This window comes from Apium graveolens, unplaced genomic scaffold, assembly GCF_009905375.1.
Source record: "Apium graveolens cultivar Ventura unplaced genomic scaffold, ASM990537v1 ctg1685, whole genome shotgun sequence".
Classification (NCBI taxonomy): Eukaryota; Viridiplantae; Streptophyta; class Magnoliopsida; order Apiales; family Apiaceae; genus Apium; species Apium graveolens.
The window spans coordinates 1-23,205 of NW_027417353.1; the positions used below are offsets into that span (position 1 = coordinate 1).

Here is a 23,205-nt window from a genome sequence, read left to right on the forward strand (position 1 = left end):
AAATGATACAATTCAGTAGACATGTCATTAAAAGCATCATTGCACTCTTCTTTAGTAAGTTGTGTTACATCAGTAGTGATTACCTGAGTTGTTACCTGATTGCTTGATGAACTAACTTCATTTTCCTCAGAATCAGCCATGAGAGCTAAGTTGACATACTCCACATCTTCATTCTCTTCCTCTCCATCAGCTGCCCAATCTTTTTCTTGAGTAATGAAAGCCCTTTCCTTTTGCTTGAGCAGATCAAAATATTTCTTCTTGTAATCTACTTGGTCAAATTTCTTCTTTTCAGAGGTTGGCTTTCTGCACTCACTTGCAAAGTGTCCACTTATACCACAATTGAAACACTTGAACTTTGATTTGTCCACCATGTTCTTATGAGGTTTAGTGGCTCTAGTGTTTTTCTTAAACTTCATCTTTGCAAATCTCCTGGACAGAAATGCAAGATGCTCATCAACACTATCAGAGTCATCTTGACTGGAGTTGTCTTCATTCTCAGCAACTTGCTCTTTTCCTTTGCTTGATTCCTGATATCTTGTACCATCTTTGGAGTTTGATGTAGATCTCACAGTTTCTTGTCTGCATTCCCTCTCATTTTCAGCTACCAATGCAACTGAACTTCCTTTCTTTCTCCCCTTCTCCAATACCTCATCCTGTTCCAACTCTAGTTCATAAGTCTTCAAGATTCCATATAAACTTTCAAGAGTGAAGTCCTTATAATCCTGAGAGTTTCTTAAGGAGACAGTCATGGGTTTCCATTCCTTTGGCAAGGATCTTAAGAATTTAAGATTTGAATCCTTCACCTGGTACACTCTACCATACAGCTTCAATCCATTCAACAGCTTTTGGAATCTGTTAAATGTGTCATTTAAAGATTCATTTTCTTCAAAATGAAAATACTCATACTGTTGAATGAGAAGCTGCATCTTGTTCTCTTTTACTTGTTCTGTACCTTCACACAGCAGCTGAACTGTGTCCCAAACCTCTTTGGCAGTTGAGCAATTTATCACATTATCAAACATATCCTTGTCAAGACCATTAAACAAAATGTTCATAGCCTTCTTATCCTTGTGGACTTCTTCTGTGTCTTCCATTGTCCATTCTGCTCTAGGTTTTGGAATGGATTGACCAACAGCAATTGTGGCCGTAGCAACTGTGGCTACTTTGTGGGGAATGTGAGGACCATTCTCAATACAGTTTACATAACCTTCATCTTGGGAGAGTAGATGAAGGTGCATTTTCACCTTCCAGTGGTGATAACTGTCTCTGTCAAGAACTGGGATTTTTACTCCAATATCCTTCTTACTCATCTTTGTTAGATTCCAAGATCTTTAAACTCTTTGTTTGTCAAGAGCCTGCTCTGATACCAATTGTTATTTCTAGAGAACTAACAATGAGATTTACAGAAGGGGGGTTGAATGTAAATCTCAAAACTTTTTCAAGTTTTGAGCAGTTTATAAAGACTGTGTGTTCAAGATGAACAAGTGTGTGAATTGCTTTAAGCTGATACAGACAGATATATATTCAAACACAAATGTAAAGAAACAATAAACCTTTAAAAACTTTTCTGGTGGATTTGTTGTTCCACCAGAGATGGTATTTCAGAAATTCTGTGATCTAAGAATTTGATCACAGCTGCATCCTAGTACAAACTAGATAATTTTTCTCTCAAGATTTTTCTAAACAGCTCTGGAAAAATTCTTATCTAATTACTAGCTACTAATTGGTTTATATATTACCAAGTTTACAAGTGAAGACAAGGATATAATAAAATAATAAAGTAAGATCTCCACTTGTTTCTTCTCCAGTTCACTCCAGTACTTTGTTGACTTAATGTCTCTTTATACTAGAGTAGAACGGCTGCTTTTTCTGATGTTCCTGAAATTAGGCTGCCACATTTCAGTTATCTCTGTTCACCCACGTGCCTCTGTTTGTAGGTACAACTACCACTTATCAACGGTTAATCAACAGAACATCCGTTGAAGCTTTCATCCGTTGATGCACTCATCCGTTGAAGGATGTTATCCGTTGAAGCTTTAGAGACATCCGTTAAAGCTTAGCTTCTCATCCGTTGAAGGTCTTTAAGTCATCCGTTGATACCACTTCATTTATACAAAATTACAAGGCATGAAATATTTACAATTGGCCTTCCTATCTGCATATCTTCTAGTAGTCAACATGACTCATAGTTTCTCTCAACTTCTAAGAATTACATCTTAAATACAGAGACTGAAATATGCTACAACACTAGACTTATTTCTAAGTAAAGCTACACCATCAACGGATAGCCAAAGTGGTCTTATCCGTTGAGGCTACAGACACTGAATTTCTACTTAAGTGTTTTGTTAAACATATCATCAAACTAATGCACATATATTCCTAACAATTGGTTTCCTATAGGCGCGCCTTAAACAGAAAGGGTCATCATTAGAGGGCGCTCTCTAAGGGAAGGCATAACCAGAATAAAAGACCAGTTCTCTGATCTTCAAATAATAAATAATCTTTAATGAAAGGAGGACGTGTTTTGTTGGTGAAAGTGATCCGTCCATGAACAACACAATACCATTCCATGTTTGATTTCTTTCTCCTTGTCAAATCATAACTCTAAATCATTGATCTCGTCTTTTCCACAAATAGTGTGATTCATTTTAACTCAAAGTCAAAACCTTTACGATTTTCTATAATCATATACTTTTAGAGGGCGCGCCCTTTATAGTGGCGGCGTCTTCCTCAAATAAAATTATCTGTGAATAAGAGGGCGCGTCCTCTTTACGAGGAGCGTTTTGCTCAAAAAAGGTGTTCATCCTTGGAGGGCACGTCCTTTATATAAGGCGCGTCTACCTTGATAAAGGTAATCATCCTTGGAGGGAGCTTCCTCTGTAAGAGGCGCGTCTACCTCGATAAGGGTATTCATTTTTGGAGGGCGCATCTTCTGGAAGAGACGCATCTACCTTGACAAGGGAAATGATCTTGCCGAGGGCGCGTCCTCTGTCAGAGGAGCATCTACCTCGACAAAGAAAATCATCTTGTCGAGGGCGCGTCCACTGTAACAGGAGCATCTACCTCGACAAGGGAAATCATCCTTGGAGGGCGCGTCCACTGTAACAGGAGCATCTACCTCGACAAGGAAAATCATCTTGTCGAGGGCGCGTCTACTGTGACAGGAGCATGTACCTTGACAAGGGAAATTATCTTGTCGAGGGCGCGTCCACTGTAACAGGAGCATCTACCTCGACAAGGGAAATCATCCTTGGAGGGAGCGTCCACTGTAACAGGAGCATCTACCTCGATAAGGGAAATCATCTTGTCGAGGGCGCGTCCACTGTAACAGGAGCATCTACCTCGACAAGGGAAATCAACTTGTCGAGGGCGCGTCCACTGTCACAGGAGCATCTACCTCGACAAGGGAAATCATCCTTAGAGGGCGCGTCCACTGTAACAAGAGCATCTACCTCAACATGGGTCTTCTACAGAATCTTCATGTAAGTAAACCAAATCAAAGATCAATATTCTTAGAAGGCTCCTATCTTCTACAAAGCTCAAGGGATGCCGAAACCATCTCATGTAGAAACATCTCTTGGGCATCTCACGAAGTGTCATCCAATAAAGGGCATCTCGCTCTCAATATTTCTCTGAGGGAGCGCCTTAAAGAAAGGGCGTGTCTTGAGAGACAAGAAATTAGTTCTAGTCGAGCCATTCTTAATGTACTGACTATGACTCATCTGATCATCAAGACATCTTCATTGAAAACTTCCATTTTTCTTCTGAGGGCGTGCCCTGGGAAGGCAATTTTCCACTGAATGTTTCACATGCAGAGGGCGCGCCTTAATAGATTGTGATACTGTGCTTCGCAAATCATGAGATTTTTCCCAGATAAGATTTCCTACCTGCAAGAAATACAATTAATATGGAACTTTAAATATTACCTGGAGGACGCATCCTAGAGGGACGGACGTGTCCAACCAACGAACTCTCCTGAAATATGTTAGAAGTCTCCTGGGCCTCAGATATCTTCATCAAGGCACGTTCGAAGTGTTTGTGGGGGTCTCCTCCGTGCTAAATCTCTTTCACAATATTCTTCCTGAACAAGTCCTAGAAACAATTAACGAAAAACACAACAAAACTAGTCACGTGTTACCTCGTGGAATCATCTTAACGGCGATGACTAGCTCATGGTAGTAATGTCTTCTTCTTGAAGTGTTCTCCTCCCGATCCTCCTTAGATTTGCTCCTGGTTAAGTCCTCTAAACTGAATAGTGTTCTCAAATATTCTAAATCAAATAGGATTCTTCAGTCTTCTTGTTGGAATAGGATTCTCCAATCTCCTTAATGGAATAAGATTCTTCAATTTTCTAATTAGAATAGGATTCCCCAATTTTCTAATTAGAATAGGATACTCCAATCTTCTAATTAGAATAGGATACTCCAATTTTCAATGCCAAAGAGGTTTCTCCCAATCTTCTAAACCAAATAGGATTCTCCCAATCTTCTAAACCAAATAGGATTTTTTGGAAAAATTTGCAGCTACTGTTTTCCTCTGTTTTTGGACTGCTCAACTTTTATTCTCGTAATCATATCATCTCCGAATTAACGGGAATTCAACAAGCTTCGCGTAGTCTGTAAGATCGTTCAAATCTGACTTACGGAACTCAAGATACGGCCCAAACAGTGTAAGCCAATCGCTTAATCCATCAAATCCGAATTTTCCATCCAACTTCGCTCCTTCGTGGCTATAGCTGCAAACTTCAACCTCCATGGCTGGATATCATCATCCATGGATCTCCCTCGTGGCCGCGGATACTACACTCAAATCTCCTTCGACCCCCCTGCCGAAAACAGTTATTCACGGATCTCCTTCGTGGTCGTTGTATGCAACTCCTTCGTGGCTATCCTTCAATTCTTGCGTCAAAGAACCTCATCGTGATGAGACATCTCTTCCTCCTGAGATTTTGATCTTGATTAGCCCCTCCTTCTCGCGCCAATTTGTTGACGGAGGAATTTGGTAACAACAAAATTTGAGGTTCGTAGCCGGAAATAAGATCTGTGATGGCGGTTCTTCGTCGGAAACGTGAACAGTAACCGCGGATCCGATGAACAGTATTCGTCGGGAAAGATGAACAGTGTTTGGTGGTGATGATTATTGAGGGCTGAGATTGCTTAGGGTTAGTGGTGGCTCCTTTGAGCTCTCGCTTCTGACCCCTTGCAATTTGCCTACGTACCCCTATTTATAGGGGATCAAGCCCACGTAGTTCTTGGGGAATAAGAAACCTAATGGGCTTAGATTTTTTATCCCGAGGCCCAGTAGGAAACCTACTGGAAATCGTCTTCTACTAGCTTTAGGAATGTCCGCCGATGAGGCCCAACCACAAAGGCCCAAGGCTCGTCCGTGGCTTCGAGACTTCACGGATAAGACATCTCCCTGGCCAAGGATAACCCTCCGCTACCAGCTGTTTCTCTAGTCCGCGGACGCAGGTATAGCCGTGTTTCACCCCAAATGTTGGACGCATCATTGTCCCCCGATAAGGAGCCCCTACCAGATTGCAGGACAAGTGATCCCAAGCTTTTGGGTGCAAAGTGCAGGATACTCCAAAGTCTCCCAACGAGGACACCCGTTGACTACAGAGACAGAGCTCCCAAAGCACACACCAGATTTCACCCCACATCCCCAATGAGGACACCCATTGACTACAGGAAGAGGCCTTCAGTCCAGGCATACCCCTGGAGGTCTCTGACCACGGACATATGCTACAGGAAGGAGTTCTTCAATAGAGTACCTGCATTTAGTAATAATAATCTCCTTCTTCCTTGAATCTTCCAAAGAACTTGGCCAAGCAACCATGTTGAAGTCCTATCCAAGCTATGTTTCTCACTTAGGGCGCGCCCTAATACCTTAGGGGATAGCTCTAAGAATCAGTTGAATTACTTTCTTCATATATCAATAGGGCGCGCCTCCTTCACCAACGAGGGCGCGCCTTGATTATGTAAGGAGCCCGCATTACTCTTTTCGTATGTATAAGGGCGCGCCTCCCCATACCTGTAGGGCGCGCCTTCTTCCTTTATAGTAAAATAGATGCCTTATCTTTTTCTTAATTTTAGGCACCGACATCCCAATTCTGACAAATTGACCCGGTTTTGACCCGAATAAAGTTTATACCAAATTTTGGGCATAACAATAACCATTGCTCTCACACTTGCCAGATTGGAGATAGCAGACAGAACATGCCAGATTTTATCACTCAACTTTCTCAGGTCTGTTGATTATAATTAGTTATGAACTTAATAAGTTAATATTACATATTCGCATAAAATTTTGTCAACACTGTTTGCTGTTGTTATTTAGTTTTTAATGATTAGGTCTCTACTCTATAAGTTCTGGATCTATCTTTTCACTTCCTTTGTTAACTTTGTAATTAATAAATATGCGCCAAGAGTTTGATCTTTTACCTATCAGGTTCTTTTTTGCTGATATTTTGATACTGAAGCCTACATATGTTAACTTAGATTTAGCCATCATCACATTGAGGATAAATGATGCAGGACAATTGGCCTTGTGTTTTGATGGCTATGGCTGGTGGAATATTTTTAAGCTTAGGGAACCTATCTACACAGTATGCTTGGGCTTTCGTAGGACTTTCAGTGACCGAGGTGATCACATCTAGCATAGCCGTTGTTATAGGTGAATACAATTTTGTCAATATTTTGTATAAGTCTGTTGCTGACCGAAATATTGTATATGATGATGATGTCTTATCCACAAGCAATCATTATTTTCTTTAATATGTTTACTTAAATACCTAAGCCAAAATGATTTGTCTATTATTATATTGTAACAGGAACAACTTTGAACTATTTTCTGGATGATCGAATTAACAAAGCTGGAATTCTTTTCCCTGGCGTTGGATGCTTTCTTGTTGCCATTTTTTTAGCTTCTGCTGTACATTCTTCTAATTCAGCAGATAATGCCAAGTGCAATATACATGCGGGCACCTATAATATAATAATAAGTTGTTTCTCCTCTAGGCAGATTCTAACAATGTTCTCTTGCTATTGTCAGGGCAGTAGAGATGTCAAGTTAATTCATTTAAACGTAAAGTCACAAGTTCATTTGAAGGTAAAGAGTTTATCTTTTTTATAATAAGATTTTTGCACTACTTAAGTAGCTAACATTCAACGCTAAAATTAAATAATCTTAGATGGTATGAAAGACCTTGAAAATGGAAATGAAGAAGGGGGGGAAAACGAAGGCCGGAACTGCAGACTTCTTAATAGAGCTCGAAAACACAAGATCAATAAAGGTCTAACTAGAACTTCACTATTGCTTACTATTTCAGGGATAAATAGAAAGTTGTCAAAAATATTAGTGGCTTATAATCTTATCATAATCAGGTATATGGTAAAAGCATTATGATTGGTTTGGTCATAAAATTGTTCGCGGGCTGTTGTTTCTCCTTATTTTCGCCAGCCTTCAATTTGGCTACAAATGATCAGTGGAACACTATGAAAAGAGAGGTTCCTCATTTGGTGGTCTACACAGCAAATAGTTCTAAATTTCATATTTCTTTACCGTCCTGTTCTCAAGTCACCTAAATCATCCATGGCAAAGTATCTAAGTGATTGGAATGGAAGATACTGGGCTTTCTTTGCTGGCATTTTGTGTGGTCTCGGGAATGGTCTTCAATTCATGGGAGGGCAAGCAGCAGGTTATGCCGCAGCTGATGCTGTTCAGGTGAGTTTCCACATTGCTTTCTGCATTTCGGTCTTTCTATACTTAAGATCAGCGAACCCTTCCACATCTTCTTTTTCTTTGGGAAAATAAGAAAACTGCAAGATTGTAATTTTAACGAAATTCTTGCAACCAAGTGTGCTTCTAGATAGTTATGATACCAATAAAAATTGCATATTAAGATCATCTCAAACTCAAACCACAGAATATGTTGTTTATGTTCATTGTTGCAGTATCCGTGCTCATTGCATCGTCAGGGCATCGAAAGACATAAAATTGTCCTGAATAATTTGGTTTGAAAGACTGGTTCAATTCTTCTATTTTACCATCATTTTGTACCGTCTTATATGTATTTCGTTGTACTGAGAATTCTACAAGAATTATTTTCTCTTAAAATGTTATTTTATGAAAAAATGTTATTTTATGAAAAAAACCGCTAGAAGGAGGGGTCGAACCTCCGACCTTGTGGTTAACAGCCACACGCTCTAACCAACTGAGCTATTCCAGCAGATGGAATTAAAAAAAAAATTAGAAAATTAATTTCAAATAATTTTGAGAATTTAAAGTGTATATATGAAATCAGTTAATCCTAGCTTGTATGGCTACTTTGGTATAGAAACTTGAGCTTGAAAAAGATGGCATAAACACGTGATCAGTATTCTGCAATTGTTGATATATTCATTCAAGCACTAAGCTCAAGATTACTCATTTCGAACAGCACTTTTACAATCAGAACTAATGTCACTATAAGAATAAATAAACATATAAAATAGAGAAAAGTAATAGCATCAAGAACCTCGTGGTGTTGTGAAAATGTGTCCCTCAAACTTGCACTTTGTATATAATTTTTTTTTAATAAAATCACTATGAAGAACACTAGAAGGATTACAATTCCTCAAGGTCAAGGATAGTATATAATACGTTGATATTGTAAAACTTAAGAACCACTACTGAAAATAAAGGACTCATGACCCCTGGATCTATGAGACGGCCCTTGGCAGAGAGGCCAGAGGGTATTGGTTCGAACAATTCAACTCTTAAAAGGTCTTGCAAAACCTTATGCATGCCCCTCTTATAGCTTGAATATCCCGCTTCCTTTCGAATTCAAAGGAAACAATTGTTTGGATAATTGGATCATAGGCTTTCAGCCTACTTAATAGAAATGAAAAGAATTTAGGTACATTTCACGTACTGAATCAGGTTAGAATCTCTTCAAACAGTCTCGTAGATACTTTTTTAATTTACAGTTGAATACAAGATATTGACGCAGCACCCCGGAGATATATAAGAAAAAAGTGTTAATTCTAGCATGCTCTTATACAATAAATTCTTTGAAACGTTAAATTTACCGCACAAATCTTTAATTCACAACAGTTTCTTGAATTCACAAAAAAAAATAAGAGAAAAACTCTTAGGATTTTTAATCAAATAAAACACTAATACTAAAAAATAAATAATAATTAAAGGTGACGTGAGTATTTTAGCATGATCATGCCCCATCCTTCAAAAGCAAAATCCCAATTTGACATGAACAAGCGGTCCAACAACACAATCTCCCCATCTTCTGGAAAACTTATGGTACAAAATCCCAATTTTGACATGAACATGCGGTCCAACATCGTGATCATGTTCATGCGTACTGAATAGCGTGATCATGCAATACTCAGTTTGATAATGATTTTCTCGCGTCTCATGCACCCTCATTATGCATCACAAATCCCTCTACATCATATTACTCCACCTTAAAAAAAACTCGAACTCGAATTCTCATCTAGAATAAGAATTGTATCGACTTTCTGTTTATATTGCCATGGTGGTACACTTAAAGGTAATGTATGTTCTTTTTCCTTTTTTTGAACATGAACTCCTCTCCAAGATTAAAACATTGTGAAAATAACACTTACTAATCTAATCACGTCTTTGTTAACCACTACCGATTTAGAGCTCGAACCAACTTTAACTTCTTTAAACCGATTACTCGCATAAACAAACATCACATATATAAAAGAAGAATTCCATGTACTCATATCCTCCGGTGGATATAAAACACACACACCCCATCATCAATTATTTTCTCTCTACTTTTGTGACATACATTCAAATTAAACTTATATGGTTTATATATTAACTCACATGAATTCACATCAAAATTATCAAAAATTGTATCATCTTTGTACCTCAAATCAGCGATGTCAATCACAAAATCTTCACTTATGATTGTGACAATTAATGAATTATTCCAAATAACATTATTTGTTGTGACAGAAATTTACGGATGCAACTTCAATTCATTAACAACATCTCTCGAATTAAATGTATCGTGATATTGACAATCTACCACAATTTCAAAAAATTGGGAACTCACATTGCATAATGACCGAGTTAAGTTTGATGTCGCATATCATCCACCATTATATAATTGTCCAAGGATAAATTATGCACATTTTCAACATGTACTGTAGGTAATTAGCGTCCTCATCTCCGTATTCTTCATCCTCATACTTGCCTTGCTCTTAAATCACATCAACTTCATTACAATCTGTAGGCATATAATTTTCAGAACCTAGTGTCTTATATATTTCTCCAAATATCTTCCCACCTTTTAAATATTCTTTCAAGGGAATTTTTGTGTTTATGTAATTAAGCTCTTTTATGTTTCTTATGTCGAACAAAGTATCGTATTTTAGTTGTGGATTCATTAAACACATTATCATCATTATCGGGTTCAAAATGTTTAACTGTATAATCATCATGCGTAACCATAATATACATTTTAGACTCGTATCCCTTCGGTAAAAACCTCTCCATCGTCAATTCTTTCATCCTCCGTCATGTTCTAACTAGTCTTTTTACTTGTTTCTCTATCGGGATTACAAGTTTATCCCGCCATAAAAAAGTAACACTCATTAATAGAACTGCCACTATCTTAACCTGCTTATTTTCAGGAACCTCCATCACATTGAAAAATCTATCAACATTTATATGCCACTTTAAAAACCGTTCAACCCCTAAAGTTGCAAAAAATAATGGTAAATTAATGGTATACGAGCCTTTTCCATATAATCATTGTTATTAGATTCCAAGTCAGAATTCTCAACAACATGATACTTGTCGCTTCGAGGAACGTGATTCCAATTTTCTCAATCACCTCTATGTTGATTTAACGTGTTATTCGTTTTAAATATCAACGTATCCAAACCTTCAAATCCGCGGTTAAAACTGTGGTAATGTGACGGCCTCAACCCCGGGGTCAGGAGTTGACGTCATCAACAACAACCATAAGATAAACAATTCAATGATAAAATATAACTATGACCCCTTTACCAAGATCTTTTCTAGGTTTAAGTATGATTTATGTTACAACTACTACAACACCAACTTACACAAGCCATTTTGACACAACTAACTTAATACAATAACTCAATAGACCATCTTTGGTCCAACACAACTACCTCAGAATAGCATGACACGGAATGCACTGGAACTCTGCCCTGACTACCGCGGAAGAATCTTCTAGGCATCTGCAATACATATATAAAATATTATGCAAGGGTGAGTAATCAATTGCTCAGCAGTACCACTATATGAATAACAAGTAAAACAGTTTATAATAAAACAGTGACAGGAACAAAGATTATAGCTTATTTACAACACATGGTAACATTTATAAACTGGATATTTATAACTAGCATGCTCTGAAAAATAACAATACCAGACGTGTGCTGTGTATAAATACCAGAGTTAAATCTTAGCATGCTATTTCATTTTCAAATCATCCGTCTCAAACAAGTTGCTTTGTTAACAATTTTAAAACTGAATCAATCAAATCTACTGGACGTTCAACGGGTGAAGATAGTTGATCATTCTACCCTCACCGGACAGCGACTAACGACCATCCAGAATAAAGAATGTGTTCCGGAACTTGGGAAAAGACTAGATAGGTCTTTCCCCCAACGCTGGACTAATCGGTTAAACAGAATGCCCAACCCAATTAGCCACTTACGCCTACTCAATTCCAATAGATCAACTGAATTCCCTTTTTCCTCTTTCCAAAGTTCCACGACATAGGTGGATCAAAACATTCCACGACATAGGTGGATTAAAACAGTCTCTTTATCCAGTTTTCAAAATCACTGTCACCTATCTCTTTTTAAACCATTCTGTCACAGCACACTATTCAAAACTTCTTTTCATTTTAATCACGTTTAGAGATAGGTGCTTCCAGAAGTTACTTTTCACCAAAACAGAATGAAAACGGTGATTTATAATTACAGGGGATACGTAACTTAAAACGTTTCTGTTCCATTACGAGAATAAAACATTTAGCTATTCATACGTACTGAACCATAAAAGAATGGTCAGGGCTACTTGCCTTGCAGAGCTTTACAACTAATATCGATTGATCTTGGACTGACTTGGACGTTCGACTTTAACGTCTTACTAGAAGACTATCCTGGATCTGACTCTGACACTCAGGTCCTTCGCTTGGAATCTGCTGAGCTCGTCAACTGATCACTAGGTTATCTTTAGTCCAACACTACTCCTCGAGTCATTCGACTAACACCTACAGGGTCAAAATTTTCTATGTTAGACGTCTATGTATGCTTGACATATCTGTTAGGTCACACACACTGTAGAAGGGGGTTAAATACAGTGTTTATCATAATTAAATCGAATTAAAGAACTCAAGTAATAGAAAACAGACTTTATTCAATATAATAAACTCTGTTACAATATGGAACTGTTCTCTCTCGGTCATGAACAAATATCACGAGAGCTGCTAGGGTTACAATAAATAATATTCTCGATAATAATAACACTTATAGTGTAAACCCTATGTCTGTGTTTATATACTACACAGTTACAAGATAAACGCTAATTGATATTGAATATGATTCTGTATCCTAAAATATATCAATTAGATATCTTTTTTTCCAAGTCTTCTATTTTCCATAGAAGTCTTCTCTATGCATATCTCTTCTTTATTTAGTCTTGATCTTATTTCCTTTCAATCAGCCTTTCCTTAAATGTCCGTCTTTCCGCACTTAAGTTCTGATATCCAACTTCTGATAATTATCTCTTGATAATTTAAGTACTGATATCATTAAGTTCTGACTTCCAGTAAGTGCTGATTTCAGTAAGTACTGATTTGTCCTGTTAAGTAAGATCTGAAAACTAAACACAAATCATATTAGTCATGACATTATCAAATATATCTAACAATCTCCCCCAACTTGTAAATTAACATAATATACAAGTTTAACAGATATTTGATGATGTCAAAAACATTAAGTACAAATGCATGAGAATTTGACTAGATAACTACAACTTACAGTCCTTAAAGCTTTACCAACTTTAACTTCTGATAACAACTTCAGTCTGTATACACATCAGAATTTGAGGAGTTGTAGATCTTGACTTGGCTTTACTTTCTGATCTCTTCAATATCAGGAGTTGTTCTGAGATAGTTCTTTAACAAACATCTCTCAGCATATCTGAGTTCATCAATCATTCTCCTTTTAGCATCTTTAAGCTCTGCAGTTTCTTCACCAGTTTGGAAAATAGCATATCTGAGATCATTAATTTTTGCTTTTCCCAACTCCTGATCTAGTCTTATGACATAGGCTTTGTCAGACTCTATATTAAATTCAAGTCCCTTAATACCAAGATATGTTATGATCTTTGCAGTATTATGCTTCATATCAACAATATCACCCTTGTGATCTCTGTACTTGGGACAGTATGTGCTGTCAGACTTTACAGAATAAAGCCTTTTCTGTCTCTGAATTTGAGTCTTCAAATAATTTGCAGCACTTTCTGTTATTCTGTCATTCACTTGAAGTAAAAATAAAACATGTTCTAGTTCCTCAAAATACTTCAGTGGTATAGCATTTTCCCTTATATGGTAAACCCTTCCATCTGTCATGAAATATAACAAGATGTGTTCTTTCAAGAAGGTATGGTAGACCATCTGTACAGATTCTAGTTGATTCAATCTTTCAGGAGTTGCTCCAACACCTGGTTCATTTAAGGAAGTTGGATCATTGGTTGTGTTCTGCACTCTTCTTTCATCAGCACTACCCAATCCAGATTTATCTCTTGCTTCTTTTCCAGTAACCACTCTTGCTTCAAAACCACTTGCTGCATTCTTCAAAGGTTAAATCCTTTCCAGGATTTAACATGAGCAATTTCAGAGGTTTCCTTTGACTTATCTTCTGATATCAAGCCAACTTGAGCTATGTCAGAGGTTGCTTGCTTCATTGTTATACCAAAACTAACTATATCTTGACTCTGAACAACTTGAGCCATGTCAGAGGTTGTTTTAGAAATCTTCCTTGAAGTCAGAGTAAGATCAGCATCTTCAACATAAATTTCTTCATCCATAAGAGGCACATAAACCTTTACAGGTTCACCAACTTTTTCTTTGCCCTTGGACCATGGATCTATCTGCAATTGTGATTTGGCCTTGGTTGCCACAGGATTTGTCCTTTCTTTTATCACAATGCCTTTAGCCGTAGGAAGTTTCTTTTTAACAACAGAAGCTTCAGATTTGGAGTTGACCTTTTCTAACTTAAGTCTAGCTTCTTCTTCCATTAGACTCTCAAAGTCCATTCCTGGATTTTCTTTCAAAAATATCTGTCTTGAAATTTCTTCATCAAGTTCCAAAAATTCATCAGAACTTATCCTTTTACCAGTATCAGAAGTTATTCTTCTCCCAGTATCAGAACTTGTTCTATGCCTTGTAGTTCCAGCTCTACTTGATGAGAGACCTCCACCTTGACCACGACCTCCACCCATTCCAGAGTTTCCCGGGTCATTACCATCATCCTTTTTCTTCAGTGTCTTATCAAGTTTGCATTTGGACTTAATTACTTTCTCCCCCTTTTTGGCATCAGTAGGTAATAAAAGAGAGACAAACAATTCCACTGAGGATTGGATCTCATTGAGTTGATTTTGATGAGAAGCTTAATTCTTCAAAATTTCATCAATCTGAGATTGTTGCTTCTCTTGGGTTTTCTCAATGTAGGCAATTCTGTCAAAGGTAGGTTGGAAAAACCTTTTCTTTTCAAGTTTCAGATTCATATCTTGATGGATCAAGTTTTCTTGAATTTTATTCACCTTGTCATGAGTTATTGAGTGTTGACCTTGAAGGTGTCGTGTACTCAATGCAGTAACTCTCAGTTGTGTCTTGAAATCATCATTGATCAGCATTTCATCAGCTTTTGCAAGATGCTCAGCAAGAATCTTTTCAGAAGGAACAAAGGTAACTGTGTTCCACTCCTTAGTCTAGGCCTGTCAATGGATCGGGTTTGGATCGAATCGGCCTAAATCCATATCCATATCCATTTATTTTTTTGGATTTGGATTCGGATCGGATCGGCTTCGGATTTTTTATAGGCTGATCCATATCCGGATCCGTTCGGATCACGGATTTCGGATCGGATATCCGCTCCATTTATGTATATTTATTTTTTTAACTTAACTTATTACAAAATTTATTTAAAATTTACAATTCCGAAAAATATTAAAATACAAGTAAAATACAACGAAATTCAAAAATAAATTACAAACTAAAATTCGCCTTTTGAAATAAATATACCGAGTTGTGTAATATTTTAATGCTAACTATGAAAAAAATTGATGTTGCGAAATGGAAGTGTTATATGAATTGAGACTTTAGGTTATGCGGCTCTAAAAGGTAAAAGAACTAGTGTTATAGAAATGAGGTTATAAAATGGACTGTCGCTTGAGACCAAACTGAACGAAATATAGATACTGAAACTTGACTCGAGGATAATATGTTTAAAATTAGAACTATTAAAAAATATTTGTATTATAATATATATAACCAGATCGGGTTATTAACGGATTAGATCGGCCTAAATCCATATCCGCTCTATTTATAATCGGATATTTCTTATCGGATCGGATCCCGGATCGGATTTTTAATAGGTCGATCCATATCCGCTAAAATGGCCTCGGATCGGGTCGGATCGGATTTTCGCTCCATTGACAGGCCTACCTTAGTCCACTCCTGTCCTCTAGGAGTTTCACTCCAAGGTACTGGTGTTTCCCCTGTAACAAACTTCTTGACTATCTCAGCTTTATGAACAGTTTGTTGAGGTGCATGTCCAGATGGACCAGCTGCATCAGCATCTACATTTGTTGCAGCATTACCAGTAGCATCAACATGTGCAACATCAGAACTTACAGAGTCAACAGCTTCAACATCTTCTGATAAAAGAAAAGTGTGAGAAGTTATGGATGCTTCAACATCATCCTCGAAGAGCTGATCTCCAACTAAGTTCTGATCAACATCCATATTTTGATGCTCACCTAAAATCTGATCTTCAGTACCTAGATGCAGAGAAGGTGTTGTAGGCAATTCTGGATTAAAATCAGCATCAGGAATTGGTGTTGTGGTTGGAGTGACTTGAGTTGGTGGAGCTTCTAGATGCAAAACTTGAGGAACTTCCAAGTTATGAATGTCAATTTCATCATTTGGCCCCTGGGTATCAGCATTTACTGGAGATACTGGAGGTGTAGGAATGTGAGTAGATTCTGGCTCATATAGTGGCGAGTGATGAGTAGCATGAGGGTCTGAATCAGCACTAGGAGAATTGTGAACTTCAACAGGGTCTTGTAAGATCAGAGATTCATGATCCCCTTCCTTATCTGCTGCTTCCATTCCTTTACCAGAATCTTCAGGCCTTTTTACCAATGTTTCTTTTAGCTTTTAAGGTGACTATAGGAGCTGTATCATCAGAATTATGCCTTCTAAGCCTTTTTAGAGGCCTAGAACTCCCAATATCATCATCCTTCTGAGAAGAGACCTTCTCAGCTTCTTTAACAACAGGTTCCGAGACAGGAACCTGTTCCTCAGCATCTGATTTATCTCGCAGAATGAATCTCCTTCTCTTCTGTTATGTCTGAGGTACTTTATTAGTCCTCTTAGATTTGAAAGATGAAGGCTGCACTGTAGGTTCTGATGGTTGAGGTTGAGAAGTTTGTGGTGATTGAGTAGAGGTGGTAGGTGCTGATGGATGAGGTTCAGATGGTTGAACATCAGGATATAATACAGTGTACATAACAGGGTCATAGGTTATTAATGCTTGTTTGACAGATAAAGGAATTAATAGGGGTCTTAACACAGCCTTCTTATTATCAGTAGATAATAAGTCAGTAAAAGCTCTTTTAGCTATTCTAAATGATGAAATTAATTCACCATAACCTTGGGGCTTATTATCACAACAGAAACTATAAATAAGCTGACAGAATCTAGCAAAATAAACAGTAGATCTATCTTCATTCATTATGTCCCCAATAAAACCTAAAACAGCACGTGCATAATCAAAATCAGTTCGATTTATAAGAGCATACCCGATTTGTTGGCTGAATATGGGAATTGCATCAAAATTGGAACATTTATTTGTAAAAGATTTAGTTATGCAATCAAAGAAGAAACTCAATTCCCTCCTTATGAAAGATCTCTTTAACTGGTCCATCTTTGCCAATGTTCTTTCATATCCCAGACTGGCCATCATGTTTTGAAGAACTGGCTCGTCAACAGTAAAATAGATACAGTTCTCAGGTAGCTGCAGTGCTTGTCGAACCGTAGACAACGTCACAACATACTCATCCTCCCCAGATGAAAAAATAATGCTTGGGGACCCTTGAGCACCACCATCATCATACACACTGCTTCTCCAGAACTTCAGTACTTGAGTACCAGAAACTGCTTCGGGTTCAGTCAGAGCATACCCAATATCAGAACTAGCAAGAAAGTCCTGAATGAAGTGAAGTTCAGAGGGTGCTTCTGACTTGCTAAGAATAGCAGAGAAGTTATTAGAAACAAACGTTGCTCCATCGAAGATTATGTCCTTGGGTGCCATGAGAATTCGTGAGAAAGAAGATTGCCTGTAAGGTGTTTGAGAAAATGGTTGTATGAAAAATCGTCAGTAGATGAGAGATAATAGAAGTAAAGAGAGAGAGAGAGAGAGAGAGATAAAATATGAAAGTAAATAAAAGATTTTACAATCTTTTCTCTCTTTTACTTATACACGGTAGAAAAAGTAACCGTTGAGACACCTGTCAGACATGCAGCAGTAAAAGATATTTAATGGGCACGGGTTTTCAGTAATCATTACTTATCCTATGCAGTTTTTCAAGGAAAAACCGTTCCACTTACCAAGTAATCCCATTAATCAAGGTAGTTCAGTTTTATTTTAAAATTTAAAACTGTTCCCACTTAAAATTATTATTGCCTTACCAATATTCTGTAAATTTATAACCAATGAGAAAATGACCATTAATAAACCAAGTAAACAAATACTGCCACATCAGAATCAGAACTTGATTTGTATCAGAGCTAAAAAGGTCATCAGAATATGGTTAGTATCAGGATTTAAAATGTTATCTGAATATCAAACGACTCAGAGACAAAATCTTGCATAAATATAAAATTTCATTAATATATTGAGCAAATATATTTCATGAAATTTAAATTACAAGCTCAAAAGTACAAGATTGTCCTAAGCTACAAATCCTAACATCAACAGCTTTTGTCCTAAGCTAAGAAGCCAGACAAAGCTGACGGTGAAGAGAAACAGGGAGCAGAAATTATTTCTTCTTCCTGCTCTCAACAAAAAGAATAGCAAGATGAATAATACGCTCCTGATGTCGGAGAGCTTCCAGCCGTTCCTCTTCCCGTCGCTCAAGATGGCGATGGTAGTCCATGTAGAAGAACAAGAGGTCTGTGAGGACCTCTTGGGGAACTGAGTCCCAAATTTCATCAGGAATGGCAGTGACATGCCATTCCAGCTGCCATTATGTACACCTTATATTGATAGTGAAGGTGTCATAGTTCAGAACTAAGTTGTAATGAACCATGGTTGTGATGAGTGAAAAAGAAATGAGTTTGAGAGATTGAGAGAAAATGAGAGATGTGTTAACTGGAATGAGGTGTTGGTTTATATAGCCAATAGAATGCCAAGAGACGCAAGGAAAATTGAATGGTTATAGGTAGAAATAATTCTACCTCGTCTCCCTAGACTGATGAGAATAAAAACAGCCATTGAAAGTTTAAAACAGGATTTAATGCGCACACGAAACAAGTAAAAATTACTGTGCATAGACGTATACCACTAACCCAAATTATGTTGACTGTTAATATCTCACCCAAACATATTCTGATTTTAAATAAGACTGTTTCAGATTTTAATCACAAATAAGTCAAGTAAAGAATCAGAGTCTAATATCAGAACTTAGACTTATATCAGAACTTAACAGTCATCAGAACATGATTTCTTAACTTGAAAAGTGAATGCCTATTTCTGTAATTCGTCACACAAATTCTGATTTTGTTTCTTCAGAACTTAATCATCAGAACTTCCATCAGAACTTGTCCTCAGAATTTATGCAACTGACACTTAAACTGTTCATCTAAAAGAACATTTATCACCACAATAATTTTCATCATTCATATGGAGTGTATGTGTGTGCAGTAAGCTAAATATCAGATAAAGATTAAAGTCTGATTCACTTCAGTACATCTTAGAAATAAGGCATAACTAAGAACTTTGCTCAAAATCTGTCATGATTCTGAAGTCTACTTTAGAATGAGTTCATGTATGAGTCCACCTCAACCGTTTTGTGCTCATTTTATGCATCTTTTGAAATTCCATTTTACAGTGGCTTCTCAGTGTAAGTGAGTCACGATTGCTTATCAGAATTTATGCTATTATCAGAGTATTTCTCCAGTAATCATAGAGTGTGAAAAGTCACCAAGAAAAATATTTATTTTGTTTTTCTGATGCATATTACTTAATACCAGCAATGCACTTGGGTCTTCCCTTCCACAGTTTTTACTCTAGATCTCAAAGGAGTACCTGATTTTTATTTCTTTTTCTTTTCCTTTTGATTAGTGAGGTTTATCAGCACTTAGTACATTCATCAGATTTACTAACATCAGAACTTAACAGATAAGAAGCACTATTCCAGTTTGTGACTTAGTAATGAGATACACAAAGTAAACTTCAACTAAGCTCGGTATCAGAATTTGCTTGTGTCAACAGATTTCCACATAAACAATTACTTCAAACATGGGATTTGTTAGTATATTAAAGACTACTAGGTCAGCATCTAGCATATTTATCCTCATTGGATTGAATAATCACAGAAACATTCATATCACTATTAGAGTTTAGAAATTCACATCAGACAACAATCAGTACTTAAGCAATTTTCAATTAAGCACAGAATATACAAAGATAGTAATTTCTGTAAATACTGATCATAAAATCTGATGCATCAGAACAAAAACTAAGCAGATTTAGAGAAAGAACCTGAAACCATTCCAAGTTCATTTACCAATCTTGTAAAAGTAGCTTCACACGGTGGTTTTGTGAAGATATCTGCTAGTTGTTGATCTGTTGGAACAACGTGCAATTCCACTGTACCTTCATCCACATGTTCCCTTATGAAGTGGTACCTAATGCTGATGTGTTTTGTCATTGAGTGTTGAACTGCATTACCTGTCATAGCAATAGCACTTTGATTATCACAGTAAATAGGGATTTTAAAATATGTTAACCCATAATCCAGTAACTGATTCTTCATCCAAAGAATCTGTGCACAACAGCTTCCTACAACAATGTACTCTGCTTCCGCAGTTGATGTGGAAATTGACTTTTGTTTCTTGCTAAACCAAGAAACCAATATGCCTCCAAGAAATTGGCAGCTTCCACTTGTGCTTTTCCTGTCAATTTTGCAACCTGCAAAATCTGCATATGAGTAACTTATTAGCTTAAAGTCTGATTCTCTGGGATACCACAATCCCAGATCAGCTGTTCCCTTAAGATACTTGAAAATTCTTTTCACAGCTATTAAGTGAGGTTCTCTTGGATCTGCTTGAAATCTTGCACAAAGACAGGTTGCATACATGATATCAGGTCTACTAGCAGTTAGATAGAGTAGAGAGCCAATCATACCTCTATAATCAGTAATATCTACTGATTTACCAGTATCCTTATCCAATTTAGTTGTAGTGGCCATGGGAGTGGATGCACTTGAGCAATCTTGCATTCCAAATTTCTTCAGCAAATTTCTGGTGTACTTGGTTTGACAAATAAAAGTGCCTTCTTCATTCTGCTTGACTTGATATCTTGACTGCATCATTTTGGAAAACTTCTTGCAAAGTCTGTCATTTGTAGAACCAAAGATGATATCATCAACATATATCTAAACCAAAAGTAAGTCCTTTCCATGGTTGAGGTAGAACAGAGTTTTGTCATAGTTCCTCTGCTAAATCCACTTTCCAGAAGAAACTGAGCTAAAGTCTCATACCATGCTCTTGGAGCTTGCTTATGGCCATAAAGTGCTTTATCAAGCCTGTAGACATGATTTGGAAATTTGGAATCTACAAAGCCTGGAGGTTGTTCACCATATACTTCCTCTTCCAATTCTCCATTGAGAAAAGCACTTTTTACATCCATTTGAAAGATAATAAACTTTTTGTGAGCAGCATAAGCCAAAAATATCCTTATGGCTTCCAATCTAGCAACTGGTGCAAACGTTTCATCATAATCAATTCCCTCCTATTGAGAATATCCTTTTACAACCAGCCGTGCTTTATTCCTTGTAATTATGTCATCACTATCAGTTTTGTTTCTGAACACCCACTTTGTACCAACAACAGATCTGTTCTTTGGCCACTTTGTACCAACAACAGATCTGTTCTTTGGTCTTGACACTAGGGTCCAAACTTTATTTCTTTCAAATTCATTTAACTCTTCCTGCATTGCTTGCACCCAATCAGCATCTTGAAGAGCTTCTTCCACTTTCTTTGGTTCAGTCTGAGAAAGAAAAGAATTATAGAGACATTCACTTGAAGTAGTTGTTCTAGTTCTGACACATGCATCAGGATTTCCAATAATTAAGTCAGGTGTATGTGATTTAGTCCACTTCCTTGCAGATGGAAGGTTTTCTCTAGAACTGGATGCTCCCCCATGATCCATGCTATCTTCATCAACATTTTCTAATGCTCCCCCTGAAACTATGCTCTCTAAGTTGGATCCTTCAGAACTTGAGTTTTCAGAATTATCAGAACTTGGCTTATCAGAATTTGATGAATCAGAACTTGAAGAGCCAGTTGTATGTTCTGATGCTTCTTGAGATGTGGTTGTATCTTCAGTATGCTCCCCCTGCACAGGTGCCTCTTCCTTTGGCGTAGTCACCATAGTTTCAATAACTTCAGAGTTTAATCCATCAGAGTTTGCAGTATCTGGATTTAGACTGTCAGGATTTCCAGTATCAGAATTTAAGTCTTCATTTTCAAATCTCAGCTGATCATGATCATTGAAATCTTCAGTCCAGTAATCTTCTTATCATCAAAGGAGATATTGATAGATTCCATGACTACCCTTGTTCTTAAATTGTAGACTCTGAAGGCTTTTGTGGAAAGTGGATATCCAACAAAAATTCCTTCATCAGCTTTTAAATCAAATTTGGATAGTTATACAGGGTGAGTCTTAAGAACAAAACACTTGCATCCAAATACATGAAAATACTTCAGATTTGGCTTCTTTTTTTTCACCATCTCATATGGTGTCTTTCCATGCTTGTTAATGAGTGTAGCATTCTGAGTAAAACAAGCAGTCTGCACAGCTTCAGCCCAAAAATAGGTTGGTAGTTTTGCTTCATCAAGCATTGTTCGTGCAGCTTCAATAAGAGTTCTATTCTTTCTTTCAACAACTCCATTTTGTTGTGGAGTTCCAGGAGCAGAAAATTCCTGCTTGATTCCATGGTCTTTGCAGAACTCTTCCATGATAAAATTCTTGAACTCAGTGCCATTATCACTTCTTATTATCTTTACAGAATCTTTGACCAATTTATTTAGTTGCTTGACATGATCAATCAAGATAGATGCAGTTTCACTTTTTGTGTGCAAGAAATACACCCATGTGTATCTGGTGAACTCATCTACTATGACCATAGCATATTTCTTCTTTGCAATAGAAATGACATTCACTGGACCAAATAGATCTACATGTAGTAGGTGATAAGGCTCAAGAATTGATGATTCAGTCTTGCTCTTCAATGAAGATTTTCTTTGTTTTGCCTTCTGACATGAATTACAAAGGCCATCAGGAGCAAATACTGATTTTGGCAGTCCTCTCACAAGATCTTTCTTGACTAATTCATTTATATTGTTGAAATTTAAATGAGAGAGTTTCTTGTGCCAATTCCAGCTTTCTTTAATTGATGCTCTACTCAACAGACAGATTGCAGAACCATCAGTACTTGTTGAAAGCTTGGCTTCATAAATGTTACCAGGCCTGTATCCTTTCAGAACAACTTTGCCTGTAGATTTGCTTACAACTTCACAGTGTTCTTCAAAGAAATCCACATGATAACCTCTGTCACAGATTTGACTAACACTCAGCAGATTGTGTTTAAGTCCTGAGACTAGAGCTACTTCTTTAA

At 37.2% G+C, this 23,205-nt stretch overlaps 1 protein-coding gene and 1 non-coding gene across 2 annotated transcripts; one reads left to right on the top strand and one right to left on the bottom strand.

The window, feature by feature from the left end:
* Nucleotides 1-6,131: 6,131 nt before the first annotated feature.
* Nucleotides 6,132-7,421, top strand: LOC141700046 (ureide permease 3-like). Its single transcript, XM_074503820.1, has 6 exons — nucleotides 6,132-6,248; nucleotides 6,537-6,675; nucleotides 6,833-6,933; nucleotides 7,054-7,110; nucleotides 7,193-7,294; nucleotides 7,386-7,421. Exons 1-5 carry the CDS (start codon nucleotides 6,219-6,221, stop codon nucleotides 7,199-7,201), a joined length of 336 nt encoding a protein of 111 aa, XP_074359921.1. The 5' UTR covers nucleotides 6,132-6,218; the 3' UTR covers nucleotides 7,202-7,294; nucleotides 7,386-7,421.
* Nucleotides 7,422-8,156: 735 nt separating this feature from the next.
* Nucleotides 8,157-8,230, bottom strand: TRNAN-GUU (transfer RNA asparagine (anticodon GUU)). The gene has a single exon. It is a non-coding gene; the product is annotated as a tRNA-Asn (tRNA).
* Between the last annotated feature and the right edge of the window lie 14,975 nt (nucleotides 8,231-23,205).

Coding starts and splice junctions, on each gene's coding strand:
- LOC141700046 (XM_074503820.1), top strand. CDS start 6,219: ATGCCAGATTTTATCACTCAACTTTCTCAG. Junction 6,249..6,536: donor TTATCACTCAACTTTCTCAG/GTCTGTTGATTA, acceptor TAAATGATGCAG/GACAATTGGCCTTGTGTTTT. Junction 6,676..6,832: donor TAGCATAGCCGTTGTTATAG/GTGAATACAATT, acceptor ATATTGTAACAG/GAACAACTTTGAACTATTTT.